The sequence below is a fragment of the Catharus ustulatus genome, chromosome 6, assembly GCF_009819885.2.
Source record: "Catharus ustulatus isolate bCatUst1 chromosome 6, bCatUst1.pri.v2, whole genome shotgun sequence".
In the NCBI taxonomy this organism is placed as follows: domain Eukaryota; kingdom Metazoa; phylum Chordata; class Aves; order Passeriformes; family Turdidae; genus Catharus; species Catharus ustulatus.
In genome coordinates, this window is record NC_046226.1 from 33,395,545 (window position 1) to 33,412,710 (window position 17,166).

Genomic DNA, 17,166 nt, shown 5'->3' on the forward strand with positions numbered 1-17,166 from the left:
AAATAAGGAGAGTTGCCCCTTCTCTCAACTGAACAAAACAGTCACTGAAGTTCATGTATGACGACAAATTATGAGTAGAGTAGGTGATAGTTTGCAGAAAGATCGAAGGACCTTGGAAATGTATTGATATTTAAGTTTAATTACACAGAACACTTACAAAATGCCAAAATCAGGCAGATGCTTAAAAATGAAAAACACTTAGCTAAAAAAGCGATGACATAGAAATGATCAGGAAATTGTAAGTGTGCAGAAGATTGAACAATCACATTGTGTGATCCTATTGAAGATAGACAGCAATCCTTGTGTGTGCTGTGAGCATAATCCTTTCCTCAAGAGCATTAGGTCAGTTTGGAACTACAGCAGTTCAATATAGCTTTGATTTCATCATTATGAGAAAATGAAACAGGTACATTGAGAGTCTAGACATATATGAACAAGAATTTGAAGTAAGATTAGGAGATTAAGGGAAATTGTGTATATGTGTGGTTTTGAGCATAGGAAGAAAAAATTATAATAACAACTGGTATCTTATTAAGGGTAGTATTACCATTTGCTTCTCTAGAACTGGAACTCTGAAAAAGAAAATACAGTATTACTTAAAGTTCTTAAATTCTAATTGGAATAAGACTGATGTTAAATGGTTCCATTATTAATAAAAAATATGGATAATTAGATTACAGGAACTTTGGCAAGTGAAAGGAAAGTGGTAACATTCTACTTAGAGTAGATGTCTAGGAGAAGATTATAGTGCACAAGTGTCTAGTGTGCCCCTTGTAAATTGATGTGAGGAGTAGTCAGTGTGAGCCAAGTTCTTTAGATTTTTGTGAATTATAGTTCCAAACCTTCTGATCATTGTTGTTGCTGTGTATCTAGTTGCTGAGATGTAAAAAACTGATGCTGTGATGATTCTTGCTTGTCATGCATTCTTTGGATCCTTGCCTGCGAAACTGAGGCTAATGGCTTTTTCCATGCTGTTGAAGGCAAACCATGGAAACAATGGCTTGACATTCTTTATGAAAATCTTGATTAGCGCCTCATCCAAAAGTCTTAGGTGAATGGCTGCACCCCTGTTCTGAGCAAAAGCACACCTTACCTTTCTTAGAAATATTTCAAAACCATATTTCTAGAAACAGTTTTTGCTTTGTCAGAAGAGGATTTTTTTTTTCTTTTTCTTTTTTTTCTGTAATTATAAAATTGACTGTTTAAGAATAACAGTTGATTTCTTAAAACCGTGTTTTTCAGTCTTGCTATTTGTCTGAAGGAATTTTCTATTTTTGTCTTAATCCTTCTGCAACTCATCTCAGTTTAAGAAAACATTTCATCAGCTGAAGAAAATGCTGAGTGTGTGTGAATATTTAAGATGATGTGAAGTGATTCAAATTTCCTTTGTAATGTTATCTAGAAGAGCAAATGAAATACAGAATTACAGAAAGGAGCAAAAATTTTTTTTTGAGTATTAAAACTTTTCAAGGTAAAAAAAAAAAAGTTGTATATTTAATGGAGACATAAATTAGCACAGACCAATGTGACTGTAGAAATTTCCTGGAAGTGATATTTTATATTTCAATGAAAAAAATGAAATACACATTTGAAACTGAAAAATATTCTTGAAAGACTTATTATGAATACTGTGTTCACTGCTCAGTCCATCATACACCTAAGTCAGCAAGTGGTCACTAATAACCTGTGTGGAAATCCTTGCTGGATTCATCTTTATCATGAATGTATCCAGACTGCTGTACAGTCTGTGACATCTAAGGAAGTTTTGCTAAGGCTTCTGATAATTCATTTTTTTTACCCCTAGAAAAACATCAAGACATGATTTTTAGGAGTCATTAATAGTTTAGAACAATGGCTATCATGTATAAACATGTGTCTTAAGCAATCAGTAAAACTGTAGGTTATCAGTTAACTTGTGTTAACTTATACTGAAAGCTCTTGAAAGTGGACAGAGTTCCTCAAGAATCACACACATTACATTGCTTAGAGACATAATCTGCAGATTTCTACTGACCTGTATCTGGCCATTAGTCATTGAACTTTGCAAATTATTCTGGTTTTTGAGGCAGTGAGATTGAAGAAAAACCTGCGTTGTCAAAATGCTGGTTCTGAGTATGTCAACACATAAAGATATTCAGAGCCTCTTATGGGTTTAGTTTTCACCCATAAAATTGTATCCTTTGCAGAGTTAGAATAAATAAATCTGGTTTAAATAAAACAGATCAGGAAAGTTTCATCCTAGGATACTTCATTGTCCTAAAGATAGTGTTGTCAGATATCAAGAAGACCAAGAATTTATATTTGTCTTCAGATTCATTGTTAATCTTAATTATTTTCAAACAGAGTAATTTTTTTTTTTCCCCTTTTAAGAAGCTTCCACCTTAAAAGGCTTAAATTTGAAGTTTCTGAAATAGCTGGTCATGGAAACTTTATGACCCCCCTGCCACTATCTCAGTGCTGGAACCACCTATACAGAAAACCTTCTGAGACCCTTACTGTGCCACCATTTCTTTTTTAACAATGTTTTCTTTTCCCCACTGCACAACCAGGCTCGACTCCCTTCGTGCTCATCCACCTATAGTGTTTCTGAGGTATACTTTGCACGTGTTCACTCACACAGTCGACCTGCTCACCCATCACACTTTTTTGATTTTATTTACTTTTTTCTTTTTTTCTTTTTTTTTTTTTGCATTGCACTGTGCACAAGTGGGGAAAAATCAGCTGGGGGGGCAGATTTTGCATGATCAATCTGCAACCATGTTCAGCGTGGTTTTAAAATCACTGTACCAGTCTGGGACCACCGTGATGTATAGTCCAGTAGTTAAGCAACTACCACATAGCATATGAGCATAAATTATATGATAAAAACATCCTTAGTTAGCTCTTATATTAAGTAAAAATAACAAAGATATCAAGGCTGTAAAATGCTTCACTTGTTAGTCTGATCCACTTTTGGACAGTGAAACTGGAAGGACTCTGTAAAGATGGCCATCAGGTTATGATTGTTAATTACCTGTCTAAATATAAGTGGGTTTATGAAATTCATTATTAATTCCCAAAGCTCTGGCTCGAGTTACTACCTGCCAAAATGCATGTACCATTTTAAATACTTCTGTATGAGCTTCATTATGGTCTTTTATAATGAGGTATAGTACCAGCTTAAGAAGAATTGAAAATGAAAATGCTTTCAGATGTAATAAGAATGGGGAAGAAAAAAGAAATACCTTAAGATAAATTAGAATTCACAACATCATAGGATAAAACAAAGTTTATAAAGTACTGTGAAATTAATTCCATGGCCTGCATAGGTTTCAGCATATTAGTATAATTGATAAATGGATGAGTATCAAAAAGATGGACTTAAGGTTTCCTGCCATATTGAATCAGTTCTTGAGCATGTACAGTTACTTAGTCTTTATTTTAAAAGAATCCCTTAAAGATGGCAAGATCCCATAAGAAATTAACAGTTTGCTCTATCTCACACTGTGGGCCAGGTTCTAGAACTGATCTGAATATTCTATTCATGTGCAATATAAAAAATGCAAATATAAAGAGCTCACCTACTCAAATCCCTAAGCAGAAAGACCCATACCTTGCTGATTGTGCATGTAATTTGTTCTCAAAAGTTTCAGCTTCTCAAGCATAGCACTTCCTTATCCTTAGTAATAAAAGTTCTTCATCGTTTCAGTGTATGAATAGGCAAAAGATGTAGTAGAACAGTTCTTAAGAAGAAAGATGCTTACCAGTTTTTCTGTCATAGATCTGTATAGATCAGTACTTGCTCTCTGGCATTACTGAGAGACAAATAGTTTTTAAAATAATCAAGTATGTGTTTTTAAAAGCACCTGATATTTATTCTGCAGTTCATGGTGCCTCATCACTGTATTATATGAATGCCTTACTGTTTTTACCATGATTATCATCAAAACACCAATATGGAATAAATAAGTTACACTGTACTCACATGCATACAAAGCCATTTTTTTGTAAGCTAATACCAGAACAAGAAATTAAGTTTAGTGCTTATGGGTGCAAGACAGAAGCCAGCCTCACTCTATTCTTCTGAATATCTTTACAAAATTAAGGAGTGGATCAACAGGCATTTCATGGTTCATATCAGCAAAAATTATGAACATGCTCTTACAGATGGTGAAGTCAATAAATCACTTTGTCCTGGGGTGACTTGATGATGCTGAATTGTATCCCCATTTGTCTGTTTAACCCAGAAATAAGTCTCGCAGCTTTAAGACTGGTTCCAAGAGCAAAGAGGGGGGACGAGAAGTGTGCAGTTTTTTCTCCTGAACAGATGGGGACAATGGCTGCTGAATTTTGTCCTTTAGGAAACGTCCCTTAGGAAGTTCATTTACAAATTTGTCCCACACCAGGACATGCTTTCAGGAAAATTGGAGTCTTCTTGCTTTGCCTGCAACTTCAGCCATTTGTCCTTCACTTTATGGAGAGATCACTGTCTTCAGAAGAAAGTGCTTGATCAGATTCCAAAAACTTTTTTGCCTTCTCCAAAACTGCTTTGCAATTTGTGCTGAAGAATCTCCTATCTGAAGTATCAAGGTGGCACTGCAAGACTGTGCAAGGAATACATCCTTTATACTCTGTCCCAAGGCAAGATCTTCATATTTAAACTGCAAATAACCTGGCTCTCTGCTGAACCAGATCTTGTGATGCAGTAGCTGATCAGAATTTCATGCTCACAAAACACACAATACAAGATACAAAAACCACAAGGTATAAAAAAATACATTATTCTCTGGTGGCAAACTACCACCCTGTGTGTTTTTCAGCAGAACATTCAAGCCGCTGACAGATCCAAATGAATAAATCAACTGAAACTGAAGATGTCTCTGACAGCTGTAGCTATTTGAAGAGGCAGGAAAAGACTGGAAGTTCTCTGGAGTCCATAAAGGACTTGTCTAGTTTCTGTCTTTTTAAGTGACTCTTCATTCAAAAATACAGCTTAATGTCAGGATGCATGTCAAACAAGGCTCAGCGTCATCCTTTATTATTTTGGAAAATGGGAAAGGCTGCTATGAGTAAACAACATCTTGACTTCTAAACTATATGAGAGAAAATCTCCCAAATTGAAGTATTGTTCAATCAATTCCAGAAACCTGTCCGTAATTTTGATAATGGGAAGAAAATTAATAATAGTGTATTACATGAGGTCTCATACCTGGGGGGTAAAAAGAACCACACTTCTGATAGGATCTCAAGATTGCTTTTTGTGTCCACACATATTTCTATGGTTCTTATTAAAAAAAAAAAAAAAATTCTTAATCTAATTCTTAAAGCACCAAGTTTAGAACTTCTTAATTTTCTTCATCTGAGTCATCATCAGTTAGCTTTGGACCTTCAGAGGATATCTGGAACAAAATGGAAAGAGAAATGGAATCACTGCTGAGATTTCAGATGAACCTGACTTCTGACAAGGGTACAATGAAAGACCAAAGAGATAACCTCATATAAATTATTTCTGAAATCTGCTTTTAGGAAATAGATGTTTTAGATTCATTGTAAAATTTCACCACAATTTTAATTGTTGAGAAGAGGTCTGGAATTGTCTTGGCACTTGTAGAACTCCAATTTTCAAAAAAAGAAAGTCAGTCTACTATCGAGGATTTCCTGTCACATAGAAGGTCTTTGATTGAAGAAGTAAAAGATCTTCCAGCAGAAGACAAACAGGACCTGTGTATTCTGCATCATGAAGAATTTGAGGTAGAATTTGCTGCCAGTTTTTTTCATAGAAAACATCCTTGTAGAGGCTATTTTGCATCTCAGAGTTCAATAATTAGAAAAAGCTTCTTTTCATCTGTTCCTTTTTATTGTCATCAATAGCATAAGGGGAACTGCAAATGTGGTCAGCTGATGCCTATTTGAGAATAATGGGCAGAAAGATTTTAGAAACTTCTACTTACTTTTAGGTACAGAAAGGTTTGTTAAATTGCAGGCATTATATATAAGAGTATTACGTACATTCTTAGCCCCAGTCAACCCCTTAACAATTCTGCTTGTCTGTAAGGAGGTCTTGTCTTTGGTTCAATTCAGTGAAATTGAAGAGAGTTTCTTTATAAAGAGATTTCCTTGTCTCAAGAGAAGTAAAGCTTTAATTCTCTAAAATGGTATGATGATAAAATATAACTTTATATTCTCTTTAAATTTCACAGTGTGCAGAAAAGTTTTTCACCCTTGATGAAAAGCAGTTAGCTTCATGCCTGTAATTTTTGTGGATGTTAGCAAGACTACTTAAATGGTTTGTCTAAGATTTAAATTATTAATTAGGACTTATAGTGGCTTAACAGATGTGCAGTATAGTATGTGTAGAATAGATATGTAATTTACTTATTATCAATTGTCACAAAACATAGTAGTTTATTTTTAAATAGTAGTATTTCGGTTAAGATACTAAACGAAATAAGCTTCACTTACATTTTTAGAACTACTCTGACATCAGCTTGAATCTTAAAAATATCATTCACAATGTAAATTGAACAGATTATTCAATTAAGGTCCATAGTCTCTTAATTTATAAAATTATATTTAGGTAGTGTTATGGAGTGGCACCGTTTTTTTCTCATTTGTATCTCAAAATTTCTATTAGCAGCATCAGTTTCTCTCTCCATCTCTCTCCCTGTCCTCTGGCTTTTGCATGCGCTGTGTGTTTGGCTAAAAGCGTAATGAAGGAAACCTATTGATCTGCTTGTTGGAAGGATGGTGGCAACAAAATGTTTATTGCAGTGCTACTCCCTCCTTTCCAAAAAATTAAGTTTTTCAAAGAGGAAGATACTCAAATCCATGGCTTGTCATGTGTTTTATTTAACTTCACGACGTCTTTTATGGTAAAAGACCTGCAAAATACTGCATTAGCTCTCTCTTCCCCAAAGAATATTATTTCTGTAAAGATAGGTTTGGAAAATGTATTGGCTGCATACTGATTGATATACAGTAATTTCACAACTATAAGGCACACCAGATTATAAGGCGCACTTCCAGGTGTCAGCAAATTTCCGAACTCTTGCCCATATATAAGGCGAACTGGACTATAAGGTGCACTTTTTTTTGCAGCGAGGATCTGCCACCGGCTCCCCCCCTGCAGTTGCTGGCTGCGGCCCCGCCTCCATGTGGCAGCCGCGGGGCTGCCCCCACCCGGCTGCCGCAGCCCTGCCGGCTCCTCCCACGACTCACGCTTCCGGGTTGGCAAATTTCCAAACTTTGTCCATATATAAGGCGCACCAGACTATAAGGCGCACTTCTGGGTTCGGGCCAAAATTTTAATCAAAAGGGTGCGCCTTATAGTCGTGAAATTACTGTACTTAACATTTTTAATAACCCAGCAGAGACCTGTATTATCTTATTGAAAGTCACAGTACAGGAGCAGTATTCAGAAAACATGAGGAAATACTATTTCCTGCAATAGGGTAGTTGACTTCAGAAGACCATTCAGGGACTGCATGAAGATTTTTAAGTGCTGTAAGTTAAAGTATTTTATAACTGCAAATGTACACTACATTACAAGAAGTTGTAAATAACTGAATCTTGTTCTTCAGAATTAAAGCCAGGTAAGAGACTGGTTTTCCTTCTGCTTAGACTAGTTTGAATAGAAGGCAGTGCTGAAAGACCAGGAACTGCATCTCTGGCTTTTAGATGTTTACCACCAGCATAGAACCTGAATTCAGTTTTAGGTGCAGGATGCCAAGTTCCCTGTTGATATCTGTTGTAAATCTGCTCTACATAGCTCAAATTGAGTAAATGTAAGTAGGTCCCCTGGTTTTTTCTCTGACTTTATATAGAAGTCCATCAGAACTTGGTTCATTACATCTGACATACAAAAATATTCTGAGCCATTAAACATAAATTCCTGCATTAAATTCAGATTCTCTATCTTGTTGCCTTATGAATGCTATATACTTCGTAGAGATGCTCTTTCAAATTTGAAATGATGTTTTTCCAAGAAATAAATGAATGCAACAGAGACAATGAATGATCCAATAATCATTTGGGGGTTGTCCAACTATGTTGGCACAATCTGCTCCAGGTTTTCTTTGGTTTTGATTTCTTTGCAGTTGCAAATAGAACAATAAGTTTTTAAGTAAAATTAGAATTTATAGGTATTTCTCTTTCGAACATGGGCAAGAACTCAGAACTTTCTATTTGGCAATTGCCATTTAAAGGCAAGAAAAACTAATTAATTAAAATTTTTACTTTTAGAGAAACACAGTTTCCTCAGTGCGCATTAAAATACAAATGTTTATGGAAACAAAAGTCATCTTCCTTATTCATAGAAAATAACTTTGCTAGTGCTATCTTAATTCATGATATTAGGATTAGTTCAGGATTAGGATTACAAAACATCTCTAACATTCTCTCTGTCATGTGAGAATAGACTATGGCAAAATTTTGAAGTTACATAAGGAAGGACAGTGTGTTATTGTAATAATCTGATCAAAGTCCACATTAATAACTTTGATTAATGACATCTTAGATATTTTTTTAATTCTGTAACAAATATTGGTATATTTTTACTTTAAATATTATTTATCTTTATTCTCCCATTACTGAGTCTCAAATTAGATCAATTATTAATTCATAAATTCAAAATAGAAGCAAAATGTTGCTTAAACCTACAGCTTCTCTGTGCTTGGTACTTAGCTTTTGACTTCTGTCAAATAAAATTATCCCTTCTTACTAACATTTCACACTTTCATTCTGTACTAATAAATTCAGTTCAAGCACTAAGTTAATTTACAAAAAAACCTATTTAACATTTTGGAAAGTGGTAAAAGATGGGGTTTTGAACAGCATCTCATCTAATGTTACAGATTTTGACTTAAATGTTATCTATTCAACTTGAAAAAATTATAATACTTTTTACTGATTTTTATTATGATAAAATGCTTTCCAGGTCTGCATTTATCAGAGAAAGAGCAAATAAATAATTTCTATTCTTCCCCATCTGGAATTTAATATTCTGTACTTCTTGTTTCAAGACAAATCTTTATGTTTCAATTTTTACTTATTTTTTTCCCCCTTGCTTCTTGTACCACAAAGCTGGAAGGCACTTCACCTTGCCTTATGGTAGAGGTGTGCAATCCTTTTTGAAACAAACTAGATCAAACCAGAGACCTATCAATGCCATTTTCATTTTTTTTCTTATATCATAGACTCCTTTGCATTTTCCAAAGTCAGTTGTCATTATATAACACTAAAGGAATCTTATCCTGTTGAGCCTTTGAGACTCAAAGCAAAATCTAGAATGCAAATAATCTTTCTTCGTTTGCATTTCTGGTTACTTAAAAAAATAGTTTCTAATTTGAGTTTAACAACAGCTTTACAGCAAGATTTGTTCAGTTTCAGCCTCTCCTTTCTATAGTTTATGAACGCTCTGAAATCTTTGTGGTATTCATCTATGACCACTCTTACTTCACTTTAAGTATTCTCCTCAGAGCAATATACTCTGTTTCTGTCTCAGCTCAAAGGTAGAAATCTAACTCTTCATACAGTAAGCTCACTGTCCGATACTTAGTACTCAGATGGATTATTGAAATGAAGATTTATTTTTCTTACAGTTGTTGCTCCTTAGTTTGAATCTTAAACTTTAAAGAGCTTCATTTATTTTTTGTGCTCTAAAGTGTACAAGTCTGAGGTTTTGACTGAGCCTTTTATATATGAGAGACTATAATACACACCAGCTGTAAGATTATTGCTACCTGTGTTTGCTAGTTTTGGGTCTTTTACTTGAAACCCTCCAAATTTAATCTTCCTAACTCAAATAAAAATATTAAGCTTAACTAAAATCAACTTATTTGAAGTTATGCTAGTGTAGAAATTATTATCATAGTACATGGAGGAAACATGTTGTTCCTGCTTATATAGTCAAAAAAGTAGTCTAGCATTTCAATTGAGAATGATAATAACGATAAAAATCTCCAACCAAAATTTCTGGTAAACACCAACACAAAAAAAAAAGGTTAAATTTAACCTTAAAGATGCTTTAAAAAAGGTAAGAAATTGGGTTGTGGCTTTTGCTGACTCTTTGGGCCTGAAGGTTCACCGCAGATTTGATTGGTGGCTTTTGAAGCCAAGTCACAGTACAGAGTTTGTAAGTTTTGATTGCTTTGTTCCTATTTACATGTGTTCATGTTCCTTTAACACAGAAATACAAGGAATGTTACCAGTATGGTCAAGTTCCAGGAAGATCAGATTGTGAGCATGAAATGGGAATTATAAGCTTTGTCAGCCTACAAGTTTGAGTCAGACTCATTCAAAATTCAGTGGAGAGATGCTTTTTCACTCCACACACCTTGGATCAAAGAGATGGAGGCAATAGGCCTAAAAGCAGATAGGAGCAGAAGCAGTAATGCTAAAAATTCCAAACATGCCTCTGCCAATTCCCCCCCAACATTTATTCAGACATTGACAATAACTAGATATTAAGACAACTGAATTGTGTTTCCCAGGAGCAGTAGGTGTAGTGAATGGTGACTCCATCTCTGCTGCTTCTGGAACAGAAAGTGTGGTTCTGTAGCAGGGAGAATGGGTGCCAAGGAAGCCTCTGTCACATTTTCTGTCTCCACATTAGTGCTGACTTAATTTTTCTTGCTGGAAAATCTTCGTGCACCACTTTCAGGAGTACTCATTTTCTGTGTGTCCTTCTTGAGACACATGTTGTGTGATGTCCGTGTCACACCTCAGCTGGCAGTGTGCACCCCCAGCCCAGAGAGCCAAGTGTGTCCTGGGCAGCATCCAGAACAGTGTGGGCAGCAGGGCATGGAGGGGATTCTGTCCCTCTGCTCTGCTCTGTCAGACCCCACCTGCAGGGCTGTGTACAGCTCTGGGTGCCAGCACAGGAAGGACAGGGACCTGCTGGAGTGACTCCAGAGGAGGCCATGGATATGATCAGAGGGCTGGAACACCTCTCCTGTGAAGACAGGCTGGAGAGTTGGGGCTGTTCACCTTGGAGAAGAGAAGATCTTTGCAGCCTTCCAGTACCTGAAGGGGTCTACCACAGAGCTGAAATGAGACTTTTTACAAGGGCATGTATTGATAGACAAGGGAAAATGGCCTTGAGCTGAAAGAGGGCAGATTCTAATTAGGTGTTAAGGGTAGTGAGGCACTGGAACAGGTTGTCCAGAGAAGTTGTGGTTCCCCCATCCCTGGAAGTGTTCAAAGTAGGATGGGGCTCTTGGCAACCTGGTCTACTGTAAGGTGCCCCTGCATCTAATGCATACTCGTTAGGCTAAGTGATTTGTCAGTCAAATCAGGGTGTGAAATTATGTGTCAGGGTGCGAAATTATATAAAATAGGCAAGTAAGTACCATTTCTGTGGCAAACAAAAGGATAACAGGAATTTTTTTTGCCCTTGTACCTCTTAGGAAATGCAGTTTATTCTCTCTGCCTTTGTTTACACTATCTGCTTCTTAAACTGGAGACTATTTGCAGGACATTTAGAGAATTTTCAAGATTTTCATTCAAACCAATACTTGTTCACAGTTAGTAACACAAGTAGTAGAACGTTTTATTTTTTAAAGTGTAGAGTTTCTAGAGTTTTTTGTGTCTTTCAAATCCCACTTGAATTTTGATAACACAGATTAGAAATACCTGTTGAAGTTTGTGCAAAAATTTGGCAATAATGTTTATGACTTGATTTAATATGGACTCTATCTTATACAAGATACCTGATCTCTTGGTGTTTGGGTATTATAATAAATGCAGCTTCTCTGAAGAAAAAGCAGTATGATCTTGAATAAGCTCTGAACGGCCCCTAAAATATCACCAAAATGTGCCATCTTTCCAGTGTCTAATGTCCAGCATTATCTGTATGCTGTCCCTCCTCCTAAGAACACAAAATGCAGCTCATATTTTTTTTTCATACAAAGGTAAACGTTTCATTGAAACTACTCTGAAGAGAAGAAAACCCTCTTTGCTTCTTTTAATTTGCAACTCTGAAGCCTATACTGCCATTTTGTAGTAGCCAGTTGGCTTTCCTGTTTGCTTACTGTGGTTTGCTATTTTGTCTCCTTTTTTTTGCTGTATATATCACAGTTCTTCCTGTATTCTCACTGTGAGGTGTTCAGCTTGCAGTTTTAGTTGGCATGTAAGATTTCTTTGAATCCTCTTCTAGGATAAATAAATTTGTTGATTTTACCTCTCCAGGACAATGTCAATTTCTGTTGAGAGGTGACTAATTGAAGAAAACTGTCCTTTGCCTTTTCATTCCATATTGTTTGAAATGTTGGATAATACTTCTTTTTTTTTTTTCAATACTGTTCCTGTAAAAGGAATCACTTCAGGCCTTATGTTTCTATGGTGTATTCATCAATCCACTTCCACTGTCCTGTTCGAATAGTAGTTGGGATGAACCATAATCTGACCATAGAATTCCATATGTGTTTTCACAGTATACTGGGAAAAAATATCAAAATTCAATTAATCTGTACTTAAAGTGTAGGTGATTAGAAAAAAACTCAGAAAGGAGAGCTCTGTAATATATGGATAAGGGCAGTGACATATTCAAGATTTAAATTTTACTTTTGTTCAATGTCATAAAAATCTGCTCCTAAAATTATTTTGGCTTCAAATAATTTTCTGTTCATTTCTCCACACTGATTCCAAATGAGTGATTTCTTGTGTGGAATACCACATTATTTATTATTCACATTTAAATTTTGGTGAGCTGAATCTCACCATCAGTAGTGCTTGTTTTAAATATTGTGTTAATGCCTAATATCTGCTGCTATCAAACTCCTTGTGCTCACTTTTCTTTCTGTTTCAGAAGTGGTCTCAGTATAATATGAAAAAAATATTCTGTGTTTTGAACTGGCTTTAGTCCTAATTTAGATAGCCATAAAGCAAGCAGTCTTTTAAGACCTTGTGTGTTCAACTCAGTGTAAAAGTGTTGCTTGAATAAGAATTGATTCCTGAAATTGGAAGATTGCATGTTTTAATAGGATTTTTAATCCTTACATACTTTATAAAACATTTTGTGAAGTACACAATTCCAGATGCACAGTTTTCTTTGTTGGAGTTAGACGATCTTTAAGTCCCTTCCAACCCAAGCCATTCTTGTGGATGTTTTTTTAACAACTTCATTTCTATAGTCCATGTTAATTCAATCAAAGCTATTCTCTCTGTTCTCCAGGATAGATTTAACACTTTTTTTTTTAAATTAAATCAATAATGTATTTCATTGTATTTTTTATTTGTTCCTAGTTTAACCTTATGGATATTGCTTAGAATAACACACCAAAATCAGTTTTTATAGTATTGTCAGAGCAGTTTGAGACATTGTTATTCATAGTTCAGTTTTCTGTTATCTGTTTATTTAGAGACACTGAATAATGTATGTTGCACTCTTAGAGAATAGAAGGTATTTTAGGCAGAAGACACTGTGTAAAACCCTACAGTTATAAATCAGATCACACGTGATTTGAATCTGTTTAAAGCAGACAAATATTTCAGAGACCATTCAAATGGCACATGCACAGTGTTCATTGTACAGAACTCAGGTCATGAAATTACTTATAAATCACATGCAGAACAGAAGCAGCAGCAGCATACTTTCCCACATCATAGCAGATACGTTGTCTTCATAAAGCTCCTGAAATTCTGAGGCTGCATGAGTTGTGCACTTTCTCACCAGCAGTAAATGCAGGAGGTGCAATACCTCATGGACAGTCCTGCCTTGTGTTCAGGAGAGTGAGAATACAGCTCTGAAATTGTTGACAGCTGCTGTGCTTTGCTTACCCTGCTTCCTTCATTACAGCTTGGCGAGCTCATTCCCCCTGCTGTACCTTAGTCCTCTGTGTCTGCCTATGGTTGGGTTTCTGCTGGTGGTTCCACATTCTGCATGCTTTCCTCAGAGTGCAGCAATGTGCTTTCCCATAAGTGCTAAAGGTTATGGGTCAGCCTCCTGCAGGCTCTGTGTTCCTGAGAAATGGGCTCTTTCTGTTGGTGGTAACTCATGTTTTGATGTCATTGTTCTGAATTGTTCTTCATGTGTAATATTGAGTTAAAATGTACTCCTGTAAGAGTTAGCTTTTCATATTGGGCTGGAAACTCTTCATCTTTGTCTAGAAATTTGTTTTATTATAACCAATGGCTTTTAATTGTACCTCCCATAATGAAGAGCTGACTTAATACTCTGTGCTAATCTTGTTATGACTTTAAAAAGGTAAGTAATTTCTCTAACAATTCCTAACAGTCATGGTAGAGTATTAAAGGGTTTCTCAGTTTTCTTTTTTCATTATTTTTCACATGAATTTTTCACTTGTAGCATGAACTTTTCTTTGTGTCTTTTTCTATTTTTCTTGGAAAAAAAATTTTGAGACTGATTTTTATTTGCAGCAAAACATACTGTGTAAATTTAAATTAATCTAATTTAGTACAGCCGCTGATTTTGTTTTTCAGACCAGTCATGACAGATAGATAGATAGAAGTCATCAGGACTCTTTATTTTTACCATTCCCTTTATTTATTTTTGGGTACTTTATTTCACATTCTGTTTACTACTTCAGCCCATGGGAGGAAGTTTACCCTGTATTCCAGCATGATGAAGTTACATTTTCAAGAACATAAAATCCAGTTTGCTTAAAATACAGAGTAATGTGAACTGAATGCTTTGGGTTTGGTTACATTCTGTCTGAACTATGCAGGGGAATGGTACTGGCTGGTAGCCCAGTGTAACTTCTGCCAAGATAGATTGTGAGCCAAGAGGCTGTAGACTGGACAAACAATAAATCTATACTTTCCCTTTGAAGGAAAAGACAGCCATAAGTTGTTATTCTGTAACTACCTGTGAATGAGAAGAATTATAGTAAATTCTCCTAATAATAACTCTCCCCAGTCAGTCATGATGTTATATGCAATGTAGCATGGATTCCTCAGTTAGCAATAGCTGTGAAAAGAATACAGATTTTTTGTAAATGTCACAAATAAAAAGTAGTAAAACATACAAATAATGAATATTTTAAAAGACACTTAAAGCACATGATCCCATTTATAAAAAAACTCCATTGCTTCCAAAACTGTATGTGTTAGGAAAATGGTGGGTTTTATTAAAAATTATTTTACTGGAGTTTTGATTAAAAATAACATTTAGGATAAGAATGTGCCATTCATATTAAACAAAAGTATTATGTAATAACTAATTTTGATGTCAGTTATGTTAAAACATGGTTTGTATTCTGCAGCTGTGAGCATAGGTTGGGAAACGATCAAGTCTAGCTGATCAAGCCTTTTATTTTATTATCATGGATTCCTCTTCCACAGCTGCTTTTAAAATTTGTGGGAAGCAAATTATTTCTCATACTGCATATGTTGCCCATCAGGTGAGTGATAACATGGAAACTTTAGGCTGGGTGTAAGAAATCAAAAAGTAAATATGAAGTCCTCTGTGTGCACAGAATTAAAAAAATGACCTGTAAGAGGCTGTATGTGAAGCCAGCTGTCTTTTGTTACCATTGTCATTTGGACATTTTAAGAGCAAAACTTTGTCAGCACGTTTTTTATATTAGAAGATTTGATCTGCAAATCTCAGCTGCTCTGTTCATTATAAATCTCTTGTTTTTGTCCATACACTAGCTCCACTATAGGTTGGAAGGGCTTAAAGATGAACTGAGGAGGAATAGAGGCTACAACTCGAGAGTAACTATTACTGCTCAAAGGAGCTGTTTTCCATTCGCAAACATTGCTTTGCGCTATGGGTTTGGGCTCCTTCTGTTCCTCCACTTTGTTGAAAGACTCTCTCTTGACTTCCATTTTACTTCTTTAGCACTGTCTTTGTCTGCTAACATTTTTCCTCCTTCTCTAGTAGCTTTTATCTGTGTCCTTTGGATCACATATTTTACTTAGTTTGTTTTAGTAGATTGTTTCAAATGTTTGTGTTTTGTATTTTTGGTTTTTTGCCTTTTTCTTTAGGACTGTGTTATCTCACTGAATTTCATTCCACAGTTGCTGAATTGCTTGGTTATTTTGCAGCAGGTCCATTCCTCATTTTCTCTTTTCATGTTTTTCAGTGAGAAATAAGAGAGCCTCTTCCATTTTAAACAGTAGTCTTACACACATAGGCCCATGTCTCCTTTTGCATACACCATCTTCTGCCTCGCCACACCCATCCTGCTTCTCTCTCCCTCTCAAACTGTGCTTCTCTTTCTTTTGTGTTTTCTTTACTGCCATTATACCACCTTTTTGGTCCAGAATTGTCTTTTGGTAAATTATGGGTAAATATTTACTTCTTCCAAAGAGACTTCATTTTATGCCTTTGAAATCTGGTAAAACAACTCTGGGCCAAATTTGAGCATCATTAACATTTTGTTTGCAGTTTTCTTGTATAGCGTTTTTGGTGGGAAGCGGGGAGGGTGTGGGGATTTTATGTTTGTTTTTGTTAAACAAGAGTTTTTTTCAGGGAAGGACACCATAACCCACTCTAAGTTGCAACATTACTTTCCATAAGTTATTCCATTACAATAAGTAGATTGTGTTGCGCTGTAGAATCCAATTTTTTTATGTGACTATCTATTTGGGGCAAGCTGCTGTGGAACAGAAGAAAGAGGTTTAGAAGCTGGGACACAGTTTCAGCCTTAAATGGTTGTTCCTTTCTGAAGACAGCTTTTGAAGGGCTGGGGATTTATCATTCTTCATCAGTTGTTAGATCATACATATTCACTTTCTAGGCAATTTTTCTGTGGCTGCAAGTCCAGAGTGAGGTCTGAAAGATAATCTGGATTCACTCCCTTGTTTTTGCAGCAGAGACAGATGTTCTGCTGGGTAATTACACCCTCAGCATCACCTGTGCTATTCCTTCTTTCACTACATATGCACACTTTTACTTTATTAGTATTTCATTGAAATTTAAAATACTTTTGTCAATAAAGTAAAAAAGAGAAGGATTCAGTTCTTACTATTTCAGAGGTTTGTCTTCCTGTGAAGCTTACGTTAACTAGGGTTTTGTCACATAAAATGTTTTTATTCAAGTGCTGCTAGTTCAGTCATCTGGCCTGACAGCAGTCCATCTGAAAACTTGCAACTTCAGGGTTATTATAGATGGTTCTATCTTTCCAAACATGAGAAGAATTAACAAGAACTGATGCTTCTTATAGGTAAAATTTAAACTCTGTTGTGTTTACAGGGCTGATACTCTTCAAAAAATACAATTAT

At 35.6% G+C, this 17,166-nt stretch overlaps 1 protein-coding gene across 24 annotated transcripts in view; it reads left to right on the forward strand.

Moving 5' to 3' along the window:
• GPHN (gephyrin) overlaps positions 1-17,166 on the forward strand; it is a 276,586-nt gene that overhangs the window by 204,982 nt on the left and 54,438 nt on the right. For 8 of the 24 annotated variants that reach the window (XM_033063946.1, XM_033063950.1, XM_033063951.1 and 5 more), the window contains 2 exons: positions 2,550-2,591; positions 15,592-15,654. The exons of 8 other annotated variants lie outside the window; for them this stretch is intronic. In XM_033063946.1, coding sequence (XP_032919837.1) covers positions 2,550-2,591; positions 15,592-15,654 — 105 coding nt within the window. The remainder of the gene's footprint in view (positions 1-2,549; positions 2,592-15,591; positions 15,655-17,166) is intronic. 8 more of the 24 variants (XM_033063948.1, XM_033063954.1, XM_033063955.1 and 5 more) reach the window with 2 other exon arrangements.